Here is a 19,544-nt window from a genome sequence, read left to right on the forward strand (position 1 = left end):
ACAGAGCCTCATCTCAGTGTAAAGAATGGTTTTCTAAATGATAACATTATTATGTAGAAACTAATTCTTGATATAGTGATGGGCTTTGCTGAATTTTCTCTTCCAACACTTTTTTCTTATTTTACATACCAATCGTCAACTCTTTAATTGTTTATAAAAATTTCATCATAGCATTAACGATGAATAAATCCAAATTGGTTTTGTTATAAAAGAAAAACAAATCTTGTCTCACAATCTTGAATCGATCACAAGGAAAACATTTGAGGAAAATATTTAGAAAGATCTAACCTTGTAATATAGGCCCCCGCCCCTCCCAAGTGTATATTTTGTGTTTTGCAAAATATATTACACAGAGGTTTACCATAATTTGAACATTTTAAAAGCATTACATCGCTAATTAAATATTTATAGACTCTTAAATAATTGGAATCAGTACTTGTTTTGGAATTAGGAATTATGTAATTTTATCGGAATCTGGGAAAATTTTGGAATCATCTCATCATTTATAAACATGTGCATATCCAGTGTGATTAAAAACTAAATTTTTATTTAGGGACCCATCAGGGTATATTAAGTATAATGGTTTTGAAATGCCATGGCATAAAGAGTTCTTATAACCTCCTTATCTCCTTGTTTCCTTATACTAGCAAAGGAACCCACATTGCCTGGGATTGAATGAGAATCAACGAATGTTCCACATTTCCAATAATTTGTCATCAGAATCAATTAAATCGCCCATTTTTCATTCAAATCAGTTGATTGCTTGCTCTAGTCAGGAACCCACCACAGTGCACCGAGAGGAAACTTCACATGCCTCCCTGCATAATACATTGTAATCTACATTGCAATGTAGGTAACTTACTGTTTATTTTATAAAACTATTTTAATTATGGCTTGAATTAAAGTTTGAAATGCAAAAGTCAAGCATAATAGTTCAATTGTGATTGAAACTGAAACATTCATTTTAAATGCACCCCTGTCTCATCAAAGTACCTACTGTTGATTTTATATGCCAAGCCCTTCTGCTTGTGTGGTGATAAAGCTTCTCAAATGCGCTTGTGATGTTACATTGTATAAGCATGTTCACTTTCATCAAAACCAGACTATTTCTTTTTTAATCAGATTTTTTTGATTATCGATTTTCTATACTTATCGGAGGCATTTTGACACAAAATTATCTAAGAATACTCCCAGACACATAATTTGTGTGAAATTAAAAAAAAAAAAATTAGCCAAACCATTTCAGAGTCCATAGGAAGCAAACTTTCACACACACACACACACACACACACACACACACACACACACACACAAAGTGTCTTTATATATATATATATATATATATATATATATATATATATATATATATATATATATATGATAATAAATAATCATTAATACCTACTAGTATTTCATCCTTCTGAAATCATCAGTGCAGGAAGTTATGATTGCCACTAGTCATGGGAGCCAAACCTCGTAATGAAGACATCTCTTTCTTCATTTACAATGCACATAACCACAATGATATTCAAGTGAATTTAAACATTTATAAAGGCATAGATATTATTAAATGCTAATATAATGTGATTGAGTAACTGGAGGTCACGATCTCACACATAGGCCAACTAACCGAATTTTCATTCACCAACAGTGCTTTCTTAAAGGAACAAAAATAATATCTATGTATGTGTGTGTGGGTATAAAATTAAATGATGGGGGTTGGTGGAAAACCAGGAATGGGAATTTGAAAAATTAGATTTATATTATATATATTATTAAAACTATTCAAATAAATTAGTGGATCGTTTGTTATTTAAATAATTACTGATTAATTGATATCAATTAAAGTCCATATCATCTTAAAAATGATCATACACATAGCTGTTGTTGATATTGAATTCTTGGAATGGAAATGAATATGCCATAAATTTGTTTATCTCTGAACTAATATATATATAAATATATATATATATATATATATAGTTCAGCCCGGCTTTGCTCGGGCCCTATGTATAGCTCATAACTTTATGTGCATCATTAAAAAGTCTGAATATGTACGGTAATGCCTTTCTATATAATAATAGGTTTCCTTAACTACCATAGAGAAAAGTTGGTAGAGACCGCAGATGTCAAATTTTTAAAAACCTTGACCCCAATTTTGACCACTTATCATTTATTGTTTGGGCTCAAATTAAGTTAGAATATTTGACCCATGTCCAAGTAACCTACATCTAAAATTTCAAGTGGTTAGACCCAAAATTGGCGAAGGAGTTTGGTAGCGTCTGCAAAGGTAAACTCTGTCAACTTTGACCTCTTGGCAGCCAAACTTTCGCCCAAAAACTGATTAAAAAGATTGCTGCCTGTCTGAATACCCTTTATGTAAAATTTCAAGTGTTTAGACCCAAAATTGGCTGAATAGTTTGCGAGAGACTGCACAGGTAAAATCTTTTTAACTTTGACCCCTTGGAAGCCAAATTGTCAGAAAAAAAAAAAAAACAATTAAAAAGCTTGCCCTATGTCTGAATACACTTTATGTAAAATTTCAAATGTTTAGACCAAAAATTGGCTGAGTATAATTTGGTAGAGACCGCAGAAGTCAATTTAAAAAAAAAAAAATTTACCCCAGTTATAGCCCGTTAACATTTATTGTTTTGGGCTCAAATCAAATTATAAAGTTATATCCATGTCGAAGTAACCTATATCTAAAATTTCAAGTGTTTAGACCCAAAATTGGCGGAGGAGTTTGGTAGAGTTTTCAAAAGTTAAATCGTTGAACTTTGACCCCTTAACAGCCAAATTTTTGTCTGAAATCTGATTAAAAAGATTTTCCCAAATCTCAATACCCCTTATTTCAAATCTCCAGTTTGTAGACCGAAAATGACAGAGTTATTTGGTAGGGAAATGTACACAGACAGACGGACAGACACACACACACACATTTTCACTTTTATAGATATATATATATGTATATAAATAATATGTGTGTATAATTAAACATGTTTGCATGTATTTATAAAATGAACTTAAAACCAATATTTTTTCAAAAGTGCTAATGATAAATACTAGATATCTGAAGTAAAATTCCTGATGAAATATGACTGCAGTTGTTGTGTAAGCCAAATTAAATGATTAAATATATAATTTTTACAAGATCAGACATGACACCACAACCCACACACCTTCAGCATTGACCTAACTAGTGTAAAATCCTTTTGTAAAACATCAATCTGTGTTTTTGTAGTTGGATAACTCATACAACTCTGTGAATAGTGGGTACATCTTACAGTCATCATTTCTTTCTGATAGGTTCATAAGAGTAGTAGTTGAGGGGCAAAAATCAGAAGCTCACAGTATTAATGCTGGTGTCCCTCAGGCGTCCATCCTGGGCCCAACTCTTTTCCTGATCTACATTAATGATCTTCCAAATCACATCCTTACATCATTTGTAGACATTTATGCTGACTACACTACTATTTATTGTAGCACATCTAAGACAGTAAACGACCAAGTTCTCTCCGATTCTCTCTCCTCTGATCTTGAGCATGTAGTACAATGGGGAAAGAAGTGGCTAGTTACTTTTAATGCATCTAAAACCAAGCTTCTCTCTTTACATCATCAACATTCTGATCCACATCTGGCATCAATTGCAATGAATGGCTCTCATCTTCAGGAGGCCTCAAGTTTTGACAAGCTTCTGGGCTTGACCATTACTCCTGATCTTAAATGGAACACGTACATCAAATCTGTTGCTAAGGCCACTGGAAAAATGATGGGATCTTTCTACTGATCCAGTAGATATCTCACTGCTGATGCAATTCTCTATCTATATAAGATCCAGGTACATCCAAGGATGGAATACTGTTGCCACATCTGGGCAGGAGCTGCTAGAAAAGACTTGTCCTGCCTTGATAGAGTTCAAAATAGACTTCGTAGCCTTGTAGGAGATGTCCTTTTCTCTTCCCTGCAACCTCTCTCTCACAGAAGAGATGTTGCGAGTTTGTCTCTGATGTATCGTTATTTTCATGGAAAGTGTTCGACTGAGCTTCAGTCTATGGTCCCCTCTCGCCAAACTTTCACAAGAAACACTCGTCTAGCTGAAAACACTATCAATAATTCCCCCCACTCTTTATCTGTGCCTAAACTTAAACATAGATTCCATGAACAAATCTTCTTTCTTAGAACTGCACGCCTGTGGAATTGTCTTCCGTTTTCCTGCTTTCCAGCTGACTACAATACGGTTGTGTTCAAGTCTAACATAAATAAGTTCTTGATGAGCCGTTCCATATAAGTTATCAAATTTACCGAATTTTCATTACTAATGATTACTATATTGTCCAATTTCTACTATGCACTCTTTAACCCTTATCCTTGAGTGGCCTCTTGGCCTTGATAATGTGGTGATGCAAAAAAAAAAAAAAAAATGTGGTGATGTAAAAAAAAAAACAAAAAAACTGTTCACTGTTTGACTGTATTAGTTATAAAATATTCTTGTTTCTAGTGCTGTAGCTTGCATTGCAAAGAAATATATGCATATGTATATATACATGCACTCTTATGCTTTGTTTCCTTTCTTCTAGAAAATTAACCGTACAACTCATGTCATGTATCAGTGTTACACATGTAAAAACTGTCCTCATAACACTTATCAAGATAAGGAGTTTTTGGTTGAAACTTGCAAACAATGTGACACGTGTCCAAATCGACAGATCTTAAGAAACTGCTCAAAGACAGAAAATAGTATTTGTGGAAACTGCTTGCCTGGGTAAGCACATTTATTTTTATGATTTTTTGTTTTGTTTTAGGTTGTAAATATTTTTAATGGATTTTTGAAGTAAGAATACACATCTCTGGAATATTCATTTGCTGTACCTAACTGGCATTGCCCAGGATGCAAATATGTTGTTTTTGTTTTTAATTGTTATTTGTTTGTATATTCATAAACTTATTCAGAAAGAGATAAAATTTTAGTTGTAAGGTATGCAGTTCTTATTGTCTTTTAATTAAATTTTAAGTTATTCCCTTTATGTTATTTGAGTTACGCCTAAAAATGAAGGCACAGTTTATGAATGATATATATGATGTGACATTTATCAACATCAAAATTTTAAAGTTTGCAGATACCAAAAAATAATTGAGTAGCGAATAAGAAGTCAGATAAGAATAGATGCAATGCAGTTTGGTTTTATGCCTTGGTGAAGTACCATTGGTATTATATTTATTCTGATGCAATACAAGAGTATTATCCTTCTAAGATGAGTTTATAGGAGAGAAATGATATGAGAATGATAAAATGAATGTGTAACACAATTCCTAAAGACAAGCTCAGATCTGATGAGCTCTGCAGAAGATTAAATCTGGACAGCATTGGAAGTTTGTGGTCAGGTGCCATTTTCGGTACAAGAGGGCTACTTTTGATCGATTTACAACAGGATCAGTTTGTTTTCACCTTCTGTTTGAATTTTTATGGTCTGAAACAGGGAAAATTTCTTTTGTTTTGTGCTTTTGTTGTCATATTTTTCATTTTTGGCAATAGTTATTGATTGGCTGTTTCGATAATTTAAATTTATGTATCCAGTCTGAAACATGTAGGTTTGTGCTATTCCTTAATACATAGACTTTTAATTTTTAGTTTTCCTGAAAAGTTGGTCAAAAATTCTCCTTTAAAGTAAATGTATGCACTGATAATAGTCTTTGTTTTTTGTGGGATCTCCACATTGTGGATTTAATCAATTTTTTCTATGTATTTAAATTTAATATTGAAATGTTTGACCCTGTCTAATTGCAATTTAATTTGTTTGTCCAGAATTTTTATGTAATATATTTGCGTAAACTTTCTTCATGGTTTTTGGTTTCCATCAGACACGCTCTAGTTTTCTAATTTTATTTCTGCAATGCGAAATTTTTTGTCCTATACTTTTTTGCATGTCAAACGTTTTTAGACAGATATGAACAGTCTCTGAACGAAGGCAGATTTCCACATTGATTACAAGAGGAAGGAACTTTTGAAAATTCCTTTTTATGCAGCCATTTGTGGTCATTTCTCCTTGTCTGTGTTTTATTTATTACATGCATTTTAGATTGTGTGGCTACTTTTTTTTATATGTACAATGCCAGATTCGATAGCCTTTTAGTCTTTTTTAATGTTTTCTATCTTCTGACAGTCTTCTGTTAATTTTTGTAGAGTAAGACTTGATTCGTTTTCTAATTTTGTTAGAACATGCCTTCTGATTTCAACATTTTTACCTGATGTAAGTCCTTGTGCAAATACTAGGCATTTTAAATTGTCTGCGCTGAGATCTGATGATTTTAAATTTGTTGCAGTGTTTATTAAATACAGCCGCATGAATTGTGTAATCATCTTCGTCCTTTTTCACGAGATTCAAGCATCTCCATTAAGGGAGTAGAGAAACTTTTGGGCCAAAAAGTTCTGTAAGGAGTTCCACTGTATGAGCAAAAGATAGCTCAGAAGTTTTTCATGGCAAAATAAAATCCCCAAATTTATTATGTTCATCAATCTCCAATTTGCATAATAGCAAACAAACTTTTTTCTGATCAGACATATGCTGAAGTTCTCGTATCTTCTATAGTATGCTGTAAATGACTTTTCTTCTGGTGCAAAACAGAAGTTGTCAATTACATTCCATATTGAATCTTGTGAAAATGCTGTATTATCAGCATATGTGTTGTTTTTAACGACTTGGGAAAGTAACTCCTGTTGATTTTCATGTTGTTGAACCTGTAGTTTTGCTAGTTGTTCTTGTTGAAATTCGAATTTTTCATGTTGTTATATTTGTAGTCATTTGAGTTTTTCATCTGTATGTTTCTGATGTTCAAATAATTGTTACTGCTGTTAGATTTTTAGTTTCACTAATTGTTCTATGGCTACCTTAAGCACATTCATCTTTTGTATGATTGATAAAAATAGACTGTACAGATTTTTATTTATTTATTTATTTATTTATTTATTTAACTGTGTTCAGTTTGACAAAGTTTTAGTTGTACAGAACAACTGAGGAGAGAGGAAACAGTACATTGTTTTTCACTAGTTTTGCATTAAAAAAAACATATTTAATTTTTTGTTTTAATTTGTAATCCCTTGGGAATAATACCTTTCCATCCAAAGCAATTGTCTTCTTTTTTTTCATAGAAGAGAAGAAAAAAATGTTTGTGACAGGCTTGTTTTGAAATATTTATTGTTTGTGATAGACAAACAGAAAAAAAAAAAAAACAAAGAAATGAAAATTCATATCTTATTCTTTTTTCAGTAACAACTTGCTAATGCTTAAACTTTACCATTTGTAGTAGACAAATAAAAAAAAAGGAAAAAGAGCAGTCTTTCTCATCTTTTTATTTTTATTTTTTAAGTGGCTAACTTTGCTGAAGGTTTAGCTATAGACGAGAAAACAAATTCTTTCTTCCATATTTTGTGAATATTGACTTAGTCATGACTCGTTACATTATCTAGTGGTTATTATGTTTTTTTTTTTAATATGAAAATGTTTCATTGTTTTTTTGTTTTTTTTTGTGAAGGTTCCCTCAGTGTTCACAAAAACATTATTGTTTTCTTTTTGTCAATGTTATAGCTGAAAACTAACCCATTGTGTTTGAGTTCATAATTAGTTGCCAAATATTGTGCTTGTTCTTCATTTGCTAATTTTATAGCAAAGTTAACTGAACTTATTGAGTCTGGGTATCAAATCCACATTCGCTGGTGTTATCGCAAATTTCCATGAGCGCATACTTGAATCATTGTTCACCGGTATTATTGCAAGTTTTGACAAGCAAGCACTTTGAATCCTCGCTCGCTAGTGTTATAACCCTGTTTAAAGAGTTACAAGGAAAACAGAACATTGGATTAGATTAGCAAAATGTATTAACAAAAATATACAAACGTGTAAGTTGTTCGTCTAGCCAACGAACAACCTTGGTTGGTTCACTGGATATCAACCTCTGTATTAAGGCCTTGTCTTCCGGTATTTATTGTGTATGGATGAGGTCATTCATAGGTTACACAGGTAATTCCACCACAACACTGGGTTAATAGATATAGACTAATTGAGATAGAAGAATCAGCCAACAGGGAAGGCCAAGGAAAGCACAGTATCTTCTTCACTGGCAAGGTTTCACTTCCAGACATCATCACTAGGACTATGACAACAGCATATTCATTTCCTTATTTTGATTCTCAGGTATATATCTATTGATATCTTATATGTTTTTATGTACAGTGATGTGGTTCTCGATTGATTGTGTTTAACTGTGTCGAGAGTCAAAACAATGAAAAGAATATGCTGTTGTCATAGCTCTAATCATCACACAGCATGCACGTGCTTAATAGACTCTTTCTATAATCAACAGTGATAATTCCAGTGGTTAGTAATGGCAAAAGTTCTCTGAATATTTTCCCATCCACTATTAATTCTTGCAATCACACTAGCACCAGTTTTTTTTTCAATAGTATAAGTAAAGTAACAAAATGTTTGAACAACCTCAATAACTTTACTGCCCAAATATGAGTTCTCATCTGTCTCCATTGTCTTACACTTCTTGCACAGAAATTGGTTATATTCTTTCAACCTACCAGTAATTATTTTGTACCCAATACTTGCATGTACCACAGAAAATGAAATTGAGGATAGGGCTTTCCTTTCTCTGGGGGAATTTCCACTACTACAACCATTAATCTCTTGATCCACTCTCAGACTTTTATTTTCCATAGCATTCCTCCAAGTTTTGAACTTAACAAGTAGGCATTCCAATGTTTCATAGACAAGTAATCAATCCATGGTATACAGCATCTCTTTCAGACAACCTATATGGAACTTTCATATGACACAAATGAAAAGCAGCAGACTTAGTACAGAGCCCTGATGTTCTCAAATATTAAAACTGTTACTAAATATGCTGTTAATTCTAACATGACTGTAAACATTTCAGTACATTGCTTGCACAACCTTCACTAATCATTCACTTACCCCTTGTTTCTGCAATGTCCACCAAGCAACATCTTGGCACTTCATCAAAAGCTTTCTCAGATTCACAAAACTAAAATGCATGTTCTTCTTATCAAAGAACTTTTCTTGCATTTATCTCAAGATAAATATAGCATCAGTAGTACATAAAACCATGAACTATATTTTGTCTATGTTTCTCTGACTTCTTATCTGCTACTCAGTTATTCTCTCAATTACTTTAAGGACCTGATGCATCAACTTTAAATCTCACTCTTTTATGGTAACCTCCATTGTTATGATACAGTTTGTAAGTCTGTGATCATCTTAATTCCTGTTTCACCAAAAGCCTTCAACATTTCAGCAACAACAGCTAAGGCGCTTTCATCTTTACTCTTCTTCATATTACTAATCACTTCATGTATCATTAATTTTTAGAGCTAGAATGGGTACTGCTTCTTTAACTTCTAAATTTTCTAGGCTCCATGGAAACAGTTTTTCATCATGGTATTTCTTGTCATCTTCTAAGACCAACTGGTTTGGAGATTAAAAGGTGCAAGAAAGTATTGAGTTTTAGGTCACAAGAATAAATGTTAATTTTTTTTTAAGTTGACTTTATTGACATTAATTTGTTTAATTCCCTTATTTTTCAGATATTTTGTACAGTTAAATAAAGAATCCATTATATGTGATTCCAAATCTGGTAAGTTCCACTGAAAAAAATATTTTTATCTTTAAATTTTTGTCATTGTCTTAAATTTTGTAAAAAATCTAATTACGATGCTAATTCTATATTAATTGGTTTTACAAAAATAGCATAGGGTGTGTGTTCACATTGAACATCAGTAAACAGCAAAGATGACGTGTAATATTCTTTACAACTTGAAAATTGAAAAAATGTAAAAAATGAGCATATAAATGATAATATTCAATTTAGGGCTAGTGGTTCTCATTTTATTCCCAAGCAATGCCATGTTTGCCTGAGGAATTGATAAATTTGGAAGGATTTGTGATAGATTAGATTGCAAGACAAATGGGCATAGGAAAGTTACTGAGCTGATGTAAGCTACACCTTTTTCTTTCTTTCTTTGGCTTACACTTTCTTTTTCACTTCTTTCATGACAGTTTGACGTCAGATTTTTATGTCACGATGCAATTCAGTAGAATGCTTAAAAGCAAATTGCTTGAATAGTTATCCCTTTTTTCTCTGCTTCATTGGGATTCGTCCTCATTGTTACTTCCAAAAGCAAGTTAATTTTCACAGGAACATGTTAACTCAAAATATTTTGAACCAATGAAAATCGTTTTAACCCCAAAAAGTAACAATCCTGTGTCAAATTAAACAAGCCTATAAAACAGTGACTTGTTGAACTGAAAGCAGAGTTCTTCTGTGATAATACCTGTGACATCAACAACACTCATCCTAGAAACACTGAGTGCCTCGAGCTGAAATTCCTTTAAGTCTGCTGTTATTTCTCCAGTGAACTTAGCCACTCAGAAGGTAAACTCATACACAGAACTTTGAAACAATCTTTCTGATGCTTTTCTCTACTTCTTACTCAAGAACTTTTAAACTTCTAAACAAACTTTGATCTTTAAAAATATATTTTTCATCTCTGTAAAATTGTTGATATAAATATATTTTGTTCATTAACTCATATTTTCTTGTTTCATTCCCAAAATCCTGTTGTTGCGTTTTTTTTTTTTAATTCAGCTTTTTCATTTGCCAATTTAACTACATTTATTGATTGTTAGCACTGCTCTTGGAACTTTTCAAAGACATTACTGTCATCAAAATACATGATCTGAAGCCAATAGTAAAACTACTAATTCTCCAAACAGGATATTAGATACAAGAATTAAAGAAATAAATAGCATAATAAATAGTGTTTTCTTGAATATTCAATGAAGATGACTAAAATGAACAGATGCATGAGAAAGACTAAGTTGGCACAAATTACCAGAGGAAATTGGTGAAGAATAAAAACGAATTGCTTGAATATAGGTTGTCTTATTTTATCTTTCTATATGAAATATGAATGCGGCAATTTTTTTTTTACACCCAAACAGAATGTCCGGAAACTAGTCCATCAAAAAGGAAAAAATGGATTGTAAGAGAAATAAACACAGTTGTCTCTGCTCTTCAAATAAACGTAATATATATATATATATATATATATATATATATATATATATATATATATATAGGACAACAAGAGTATGAAATGAAGACACAAACTATATATTGGTAGATATAGAATGGATCATTTATTGAATAATGAAATACAGGCAAAATTTGGGGGATAGAAGGGGCTCTTTATGCCAGGGCATTTCGAAGCCTATTGCTTCTCATCAGAAGAGTAGAGAAGGTGCTAGGTAGCATGGGGGAGATGCGGCGTCTAGCGTAAGGTTCATTAGGGATGAGAAAGATTAAGAGGAATTATAGAATGTTGGGGGAAGCTTTATTGAATTCTAAATAAATAAGGAGAAGCTTATTATATATAGTATGATATATAAGAATATATATGGTCTTTAACATAAAATTTTGCCTGTATTCCATTATTCAATAAATGATCCATTCTATATCTACAAATATATAGTTTTGTGTCTTCATTTCATACTCTTGTTGTCCTATTGTATAAGCTCCAATAATTATTGTTGAGCTTGGCATTATTCGGATAAGTCTCCTTCTGTGGTATTGATCTTTCTCTTTTCCTTTTACATTAAGCTATATATATATATATATATATATATATATATATATATATATATATATATATATATATATATATTTATTTATTTAGGCAGCATTCTTTCTCTATGGCATATTTTATTGAATAAAATAGACGTTTTTTGTCTATTAATTCTATTCTCAATCCTTTCCAACTTCCGAATAACAGTCTTCACTTAATTTTAACTAATGGAAAAAAAAGGATAAATAATTAACCAATGAAGAGAAAATAAAAAAAAAATTATAAATTGTTCAAAACCAGTTACATTAATTTATCCCTGATGATGAATCCTGAAGGATTAGAAAGTACTCTGACTTATGATAAATACTAGCCTGGGTGCCCGGCATTGCCCGGGTCTTAGACAATGTGTGTTGAGCAAAAAAAAAAAAATGGTAGTAGGCAGGCAGGCTCGAACCCATACCGCAAAGGAGGAAAAGAAAGTGAAAAAAAAATGTGACGTCTTTGCTGTTACACTCCTCGCCAAACTGGAAGTGACAAATGTTTAAATTAAGGTTAGTCAATCGAAAAGAGGATGACTTTTGAAAATATCGGCAAAAAAAAGCAACCCCTCCCTGTAGAAATGTGCCCAGTTGAGGGTGAAGGAATTAATGGTTTTAGCCAATTTTTCGATATTTGTCGTCTGAAGAGTCAATCTTCAAAACAATACCAAACTCTTGAAAATCTGTTGTCTCTGTCGAAAGGTTTTGCAAGACAAACATACATACATATATACATACATACATTTAAACAGACAGGTGAGATTTATATAATAGTTGATGATTACATTAGCCAGTTCCTGCCAAAAGTGAAGACTGTTATTCGGAAGTTGGAATGGATCAAAAATAGAATTATTAGACAAAAAACGTCTATTTTATTTAATGAAATATGCAAAAAACGTCTATTTTATTTAATGAAATATGCCATATATATATATATATATATATATTATATAAGTTATGAAAATATATATATATATATATATATATATATATATATATATATATATATATATTATATAAGTTATGAAAAAAAAGTTGTATTGTGCGTATCCGTTTTGAACTGAGGATGTCCGAAAAAAAGAGTTATATTGTACGTAAATATTCGCTTAATTTGATCGAGTAGTTTTTTTTTTTTTGTTTTTTTTTTGTTGTTTTTTTTGTTGTTTTTTTTTTGTTTGTTTTTTGTTTGTTTTTTATTACAGCAGAAAAACACAACTTTATGACAGCGAGTTGAAGGCAGACATCTTGGATTTTTGAAAAATTTTCTTTGAATTTTCAAAGCGCCACGGGAGATAACTCCAGTTAAAGCGCCGACACTCCCTCCCCATCTTTATTACTAGCTTTTCTTCCTAAAAATCGAACCTTTTACTCGGTATCATAACAAATTGTTTTTTTGCTGAAAAACAAAAGCTGCTTGATGAAATTAAGTGAATTTTTTTTTTTTTTTTTTTTTTTTTTTTTTTCGGAGGACTTCATTCCATGGCGGATGCGTGCAATTTAAACTTTTTTTTCGATATTTTCATTTTTTTATGTCGTGATTAAACCGTACAAGTATCGATATTCATATTAAAAACCTTCTTTCTTTTTTTTTTTTTTTTTTTTTTTTTTTTTTTATTTAAAAAGAAAATACAACTTTGTTATATATTAGTCGTGGAATTACATTCACTACCAAAAGATCTAGCTAATTTGCATATTCTTTTAAACATTTATTTTAATTAATTTAAAAAAATTTTTTTTCAGTTTTCTTATGGGCTGATCATCTTTAGTTAACTATTACGTGTAATTATATTCATGCAGATATTCTACATGATTTATACTTGCGTAATATTTGCGTAAAAAGTTTATAGTAAACACAAACCTCTTTCTACATATTTATTTAAGCATATATATATATATATATATATATATATATATATATATATATATATATATATATATATATATATTTCTTTAAAAGTTGTCCACAAAACTCCTCTGTCAGTTTTTGGTCTACAGACATGAAACCTAATATATAGGGTATTCAAACCCATGGGAAACTTTATATTTGAGTTTTAGCAGGGGAAAATCAGCGCAAAAGTGTGAAATTAAAAAAAAAATAGAATTTACCAGGGCATTACGAATATGCATGCGTAATCTAATAGCTATTGGTTCATGTTTCAATTTTAGCCTTGTAGCAAATGTGTTTTCCTAGCTCAGACATTAACATCATCATTAACATCAGCGGCACTTGCATGGTGGTCGAAGAGCTATTTGCCACCACACCGAAGATCTAATTTTTAGCTAAGTACATTTTTTTTTTGTATTTTCTTTGCACACTTTATCTTATTCTTATATTTTATTCTATTCTTTTTAAACCAAACAAATCTAACCCTTCTATTTTATATTATTTTATTTATTTATTTTTGTTTTTTTGTTTTTTCTCGATGTAATTTTTATCTAATTTCTCAGACATCTTGACCCTTCTTGATTCACTTATTTTAAAAACAATTTCCTGACTAATTTCTTTTTTACCATGTCACATCGACGTAGTAATGCGGAGGGGGAATCCCTATTTAGCTTATTTAGATGACAGAAGAACTTTTTTTCCTTTTTTATGCAAAATCTACTCTCATTGAAATAGATTAATTTAAATATGAAGTCGACCGCTTGACATATAAACACCCGAATTATTAACTGTGCCTAAAAATGAGTCGTAGACGAAAAAAAAAAAGACGCACGGACTTTCTTTACTGGTAAATATCTCAGACAAGAAATTGTCTTGATTTCAGATTGCGTATTTGCTTCTATATTTTTTTTTTTTTTCAGCTAATTGCCCAGTTTTTAATTTAATTCATACTTGGCCAAGTTACTGTTGTAAAATCTAAATGTGACGAAGTTCAGGATCTATTCAAAATATATAAGCAGAATATTGGTTTTCTTTCCTTTCCTCCTCAAAGAAGGGAAAGCTCACTAACGACCACAAATGTAAGGTGTGCCCCCCCTACTCCAATGACCTGACACAGTAAGGTTAAAATTCCCTTAGCGGCACTTGCATGGTGGTCGAAGAGCTATTTGCCACCACACCGAAGATCTAATTTTATTTATTTTTGTTTTTTTTTCTCGATGTAATTTTTATCTAATTTCTCAGACATCTTGACCCTTCTTGATTCACTTATTTTAAAAACAATTTCCTGACTAATTTCTTTTTTACCATGTCACATGTACAATACTTAATAGTAACAGCAATGGTAAGGTGCAAAAAAAAAAAAAGTGCCACCTAATTTAACTTTCACTATTCGTTACCTAAATATACAGTATCTTAGCTGTGATACTAGAGCTATTCTTCCTGAGTGGATGCTATGCTCCGTGCGTTACTTTAATGTCTTCCTATAAATACAAAATACGGAATTCCGATCCACCATGAACTAGTTCTTGTAACTGGAACAAACACCTAACTGCTAGCTACGGAATCCCAATATACATTTTACCTCCAAGACGATTACCTCTGTCTAGCCTGCATGCGCAAAAAAAAAAAAAAAAAAAAAAATTACCTGCCACTCTAAATCCTAATGTAGATCTGTTTCTTGTAAATTAATAACCCCTATCCCTTGAAGGCTAACAATCTTCTCCTTCCCACCAAACCACCACTTAACTCCTACATTTTACTCCGTTTTGTACTGGAATCTTTAACTTCCAGCCCCTGACTCTCACATGCTAACTGCTTAGTCATCACTAAACATCTATACAATTTCTACCCTCTAGACATGCATTGGAGTTCATTCCTATTCCAGTTGGTATTAAACAGCCAAAGTATGTACTCGGAAGCAAAGCACACCGCACTGCATTACACAACTGTCTCCTCTTAGATAGCGTTACAATGCTAATACGTAAGTGAACCAATGCTCCTTGCTATGCTAAATGTCCATAACTTTTACTTGAAAGCTGAAAACATCTTCCCTCAATAATAGAAACTCACCTTGTACCTCCAACTTTACTCGCACCTACTAAAACCAGCCCATATATCTATTTACCAAATTACACATGACTCAAAACTTACTTTTTTTACCCGTACTATATTGCCCTGCCCTGCTATCATCTAAAATATAGTTTTGGCACAACTCGTAGTTCAATTCTTAACACCTACTCACACTTTAATATTATACCAGACCCAAGCTCACATGAATAAAAAATAAATAAATAAATAAAAACAAAAATAAAAAAGGAAAAAATAATAAAAAATATATATAAACAAAAGTGAAAGCCTCAAACCACATTATCTCCTAACAAGCCTCCTTACAATCATAGTTGCTTACACTGCATGAGCTCTACTCAACCCCTTTATCCACTAACAATGAAATAACAATATCCCTAATCCACTTTGAGGAGTGTAACTATTTAGCAGATATAACCTCTACAAACTAACCCATTAACATTAACTAACCACGCGGGGTCGCAGAAATACCTGGATTAGACCCCAGGCGCGGAGCAAACCCTCTCAGTGGTGACGGACCCAGTGGATCTTTCCAGATAATCCGTCTAGGAGAAGGAAAACTCTGAAACTAAACCAAAGAGGAGGGAGGCCTCTTCAGTCTTGGATGACAACCTTCCTAGAGCTGGTGACTCAAACAAATTACCGGTTTGCAATACCTAAATTGCTTAAGGAGTAGATAGGTCCTGCCTATCGCCCGGCTTCCATACTCCTTCTTTGCCTATTAGTCAGGCGCAGAGATACTATCACAGTGATTCGACAGAAACGCCCATTGGTAGATCTTGTTTCTTGTCTAGGGCAATGAACGCCGTTTCCCCCACTCCCGACACACCCCACCCCTAAAGCTGAGCACTTGAGAATGCTTGAGTACCACATATGCCTGAGCAATTAGATTGGGTTGACCTTCCTCTGATGGGTTGAGGGTACCGGATTGACAGTTACTGGCTGCTGTTTCCGACTGGTAGTACAGGAGCCCTAACTCTTTGGTAGCGCTTAGAGCGGCTGCTCCATCAACAGTTGAATAATATCGGGATGTTTGCAGTGCCATGGCGCGCATGGAAAGGGACCCTGCACTCATCCCCGGTGGGCTTTCCTGAGGCCACAGTCCTAGTTGATGGAGGGTCAGCTGATGGTCTACTTGTGTTGCATGTGTGATACTCTGCATAACCTCCTGTTCGGCTTCCCCTAACCCAACTGAAACTCGTTAAAAAACATGATGACAGTACAATCTAAAAATAAGCTTAAACCAGGCTTAGGGACCAACAAATCCAACTTGCCTCCTCCCTTGAGGCTTGCATTCACAAATATCCGTGGGCTTAGAACTAATTTAGCCGATGTTGAAGCATTTCTCCTAACAAATACCCCGGATATCTTAGCACTAAGTGAGACTAACCTACACTCCTCCATCCCCTCTAACTACTTTAACATGCCTGGATATCTCCCACTCTGCCGTAAGGACTCTGACAGACATATGCACGGACTTGGAGTTTACATTCGTAATACCCTTCCCTTGACTAGAGAAACAAATCTAGAAACGGATGATCAAGCCTTTATGTGCTTTAGACTAATCATGCAACACAACATTAGCTACTTTTACTTTCTCTACCGCTCTCCCTCGACCCAAGACTGCACCATAATAAACAAAGTATCTGACAGCATAGACACAGCACTCTCCTTCGACACTAGTGCCCAAGTACATGTATTTGGTGACTTTAATGTCCATCACAAAAACTGGCTTGGATTCTCTACTTATACAGATGCAGCAGGCAGCGCAACTCATAGCTTCTCTGTATCTCACTCCCTATCGCAAATTGTTACTTTCCCAACCCGCTTCCCTGATCAGGAAGAGCAACACGCATCACTATTAGATCTGTTTTTGACCACAGTTCCTGATGATTGTGTAACGAAAGCCGACAGCCCACTTGGGAACGCTGATCATGCGGTAATAATGGTTGAAATCGCCCTAAACTCCAGACCCAAAACTGAAGAGCCAGTGCTCAAAACAACGAGATATTATAAAAAGGCTGACTGGGAAGCTATCAGAGATCTTATCAGAGACGCCCCATGGGGAAATATTTTTTCTCTTCCTGCTGAACAGTGTGCAACTGAGACCACTGAATGGTTCAAAACTGCAATCGAAGCGCATGTTCCCATGCGGAAATTCTATAGCAAGCCCCACTCTCCCCAATGGTTTACTTCGACTTGCGCAACTGCCATTGCTCAAAGGCAGCATGCATTCCGCAGGTTTAACCGACATAAGTCCAGTTCAAACAGACAAAAGTACAAAGAAGCTAGAAGTAACGTTAAGAAAGAAATAGCGACAGCTAAGAGGGAATTTACGGAAACCACTAAAAAACGCATCGAAGCACAAAAATTAGGAACTCGTGACTTCTGGAAAATCTACATCAGTGTAGTAAATAATGGGCAATCAACAATTCCCCCACTAACCAACAATCACGAGGTTCTTTGCTCAGCAACCGAGAAGGCTAACATGCTTGCCAGTCGGTTTGCCTCCAACTCTACACTGGACCCTCTAAACCACCCCCTACCTGACTTTCCTATGCGGACAGACGCCACGCTAGACGACCTGAAAATCACCCCTGCTCAGGTGCATGCTATCATAAAAAACCTTGACACTTCCAAAGCATGTAGACCCGACCTCATCCCAGCTGTGCTATTAAAAAAGTGCTCAGCCGAAGTAGCTCCAGTTCTCTCCAAACTCTACAACAAATGCCTTAATGAATCTTGCTTTCCGAGCTGTTGGAAAACTGCTTCTGTGGTACCAGTATTCAAGAATTCTGGCGAAAGAACTGACCTATTAAATTATCGCCCTATTAGCCTCCTCCCACTTTTCGCCAAAATATTTGAGACCTTAATTAACCATGCTCTAGTCCAGCACCTTACAGATGCTAAACTTCTGACCAATATGGATTTAGATAAGCCCGTTCCACGGCAGACATCCTCACTGTAATCTCTGAACGCGTATACCATTCACTGGACAAAGCGGGAGAGGGCAGAGCGGTAGGTCTAGATATATCTAAGGCTTTTGACAGGGTATGGCATGAGGGTCTCCTCAGGAAGATTAGATCTTACGGTATCACTGGTAGAATACTTAACATAATTAAATCCTTCTTAGATAAGAGAAAAATCCAGGTTGTCCTCGACGGTCGTACGTCTAAACAATATAATATAAATGCGGGAGTGCCCCAGGGATCTATCCTTGGTCCTCTGCTGTTCCTGATATTCATAAATGACCTCCCCGACAAAATTGCCTCTGAGATGGGTATATATGGAGATGACACCACACTCTATAGCAGGCACGACAGGAAAACAAATGAACATATATCTAAAGTAATGGCAGAAACACTAGAGGATGACCTCAAATCAGTAGTGGAATGGGGACAAAAATGGATGGTAACGTTCAATGCCACCAAGACAAAACTGGTTTCATTCAATAATTACAAGAAACCTTCTCTACCACCTATAGCAATGGCCAACAACTCTTTAGCTGAGAGTACGTCTTTCAAGCTCCTTGGCCTAACGTTCACAGGAAACATGAGCTGGAACAATTACATCGAGGGCATTGCCAGGGCCGCTGCGAGGAAGGTGGGCTCTCTCTACCGTGCTAGAAAACTTCTAACACCCGAAAGTATCCTGTACCTCTATAAGGCCACTATTCGCCCATGTATGGAGTATTGCTGTCATATTTGGGCCGGTGCATCGGCTACTAGTCTCTCGCTCCTTGACAGGGTTCAAAAGAGAGTCGCAAATCTGATAGGCCCTAAACTGGCATCAAAACTTCAGCCTCTGTCCCATCGTCGAAACGTTGCATCCCTCTGCCTGTTCTACAAGTATTATAATGGTGAATGCTCTGACGAACTGCAAGCACTTGTGC

The 19,544-nt window shown here is 34.1% G+C and overlaps 1 protein-coding gene across 5 annotated transcripts in view; it reads left to right on the forward strand.

Moving 5' to 3' along the window:
- LOC145277785 (uncharacterized) overlaps positions 1-19,544 on the forward strand; it is a 138,273-nt gene that overhangs the window by 74,351 nt on the left and 44,378 nt on the right. For all 5 annotated transcript variants that reach the window (XM_080129545.1, XM_080129547.1, XM_080129546.1 and 2 more), the window contains exons 4-5: positions 4,578-4,762; positions 9,605-9,654. In XM_080129545.1, coding sequence (XP_079985671.1) covers positions 4,578-4,762; positions 9,605-9,654 — 235 coding nt within the window. The remainder of the gene's footprint in view (positions 1-4,577; positions 4,763-9,604; positions 9,655-19,544) is intronic.

The sequence above is a fragment of the Euprymna scolopes genome, chromosome 6 (genome assembly GCF_053919585.1).
Source record: "Euprymna scolopes isolate OS-2025 chromosome 6, ASM5391958v1, whole genome shotgun sequence".
In the NCBI taxonomy this organism is placed as follows: Eukaryota; Metazoa; Mollusca; class Cephalopoda; order Sepiida; family Sepiolidae; genus Euprymna; species Euprymna scolopes.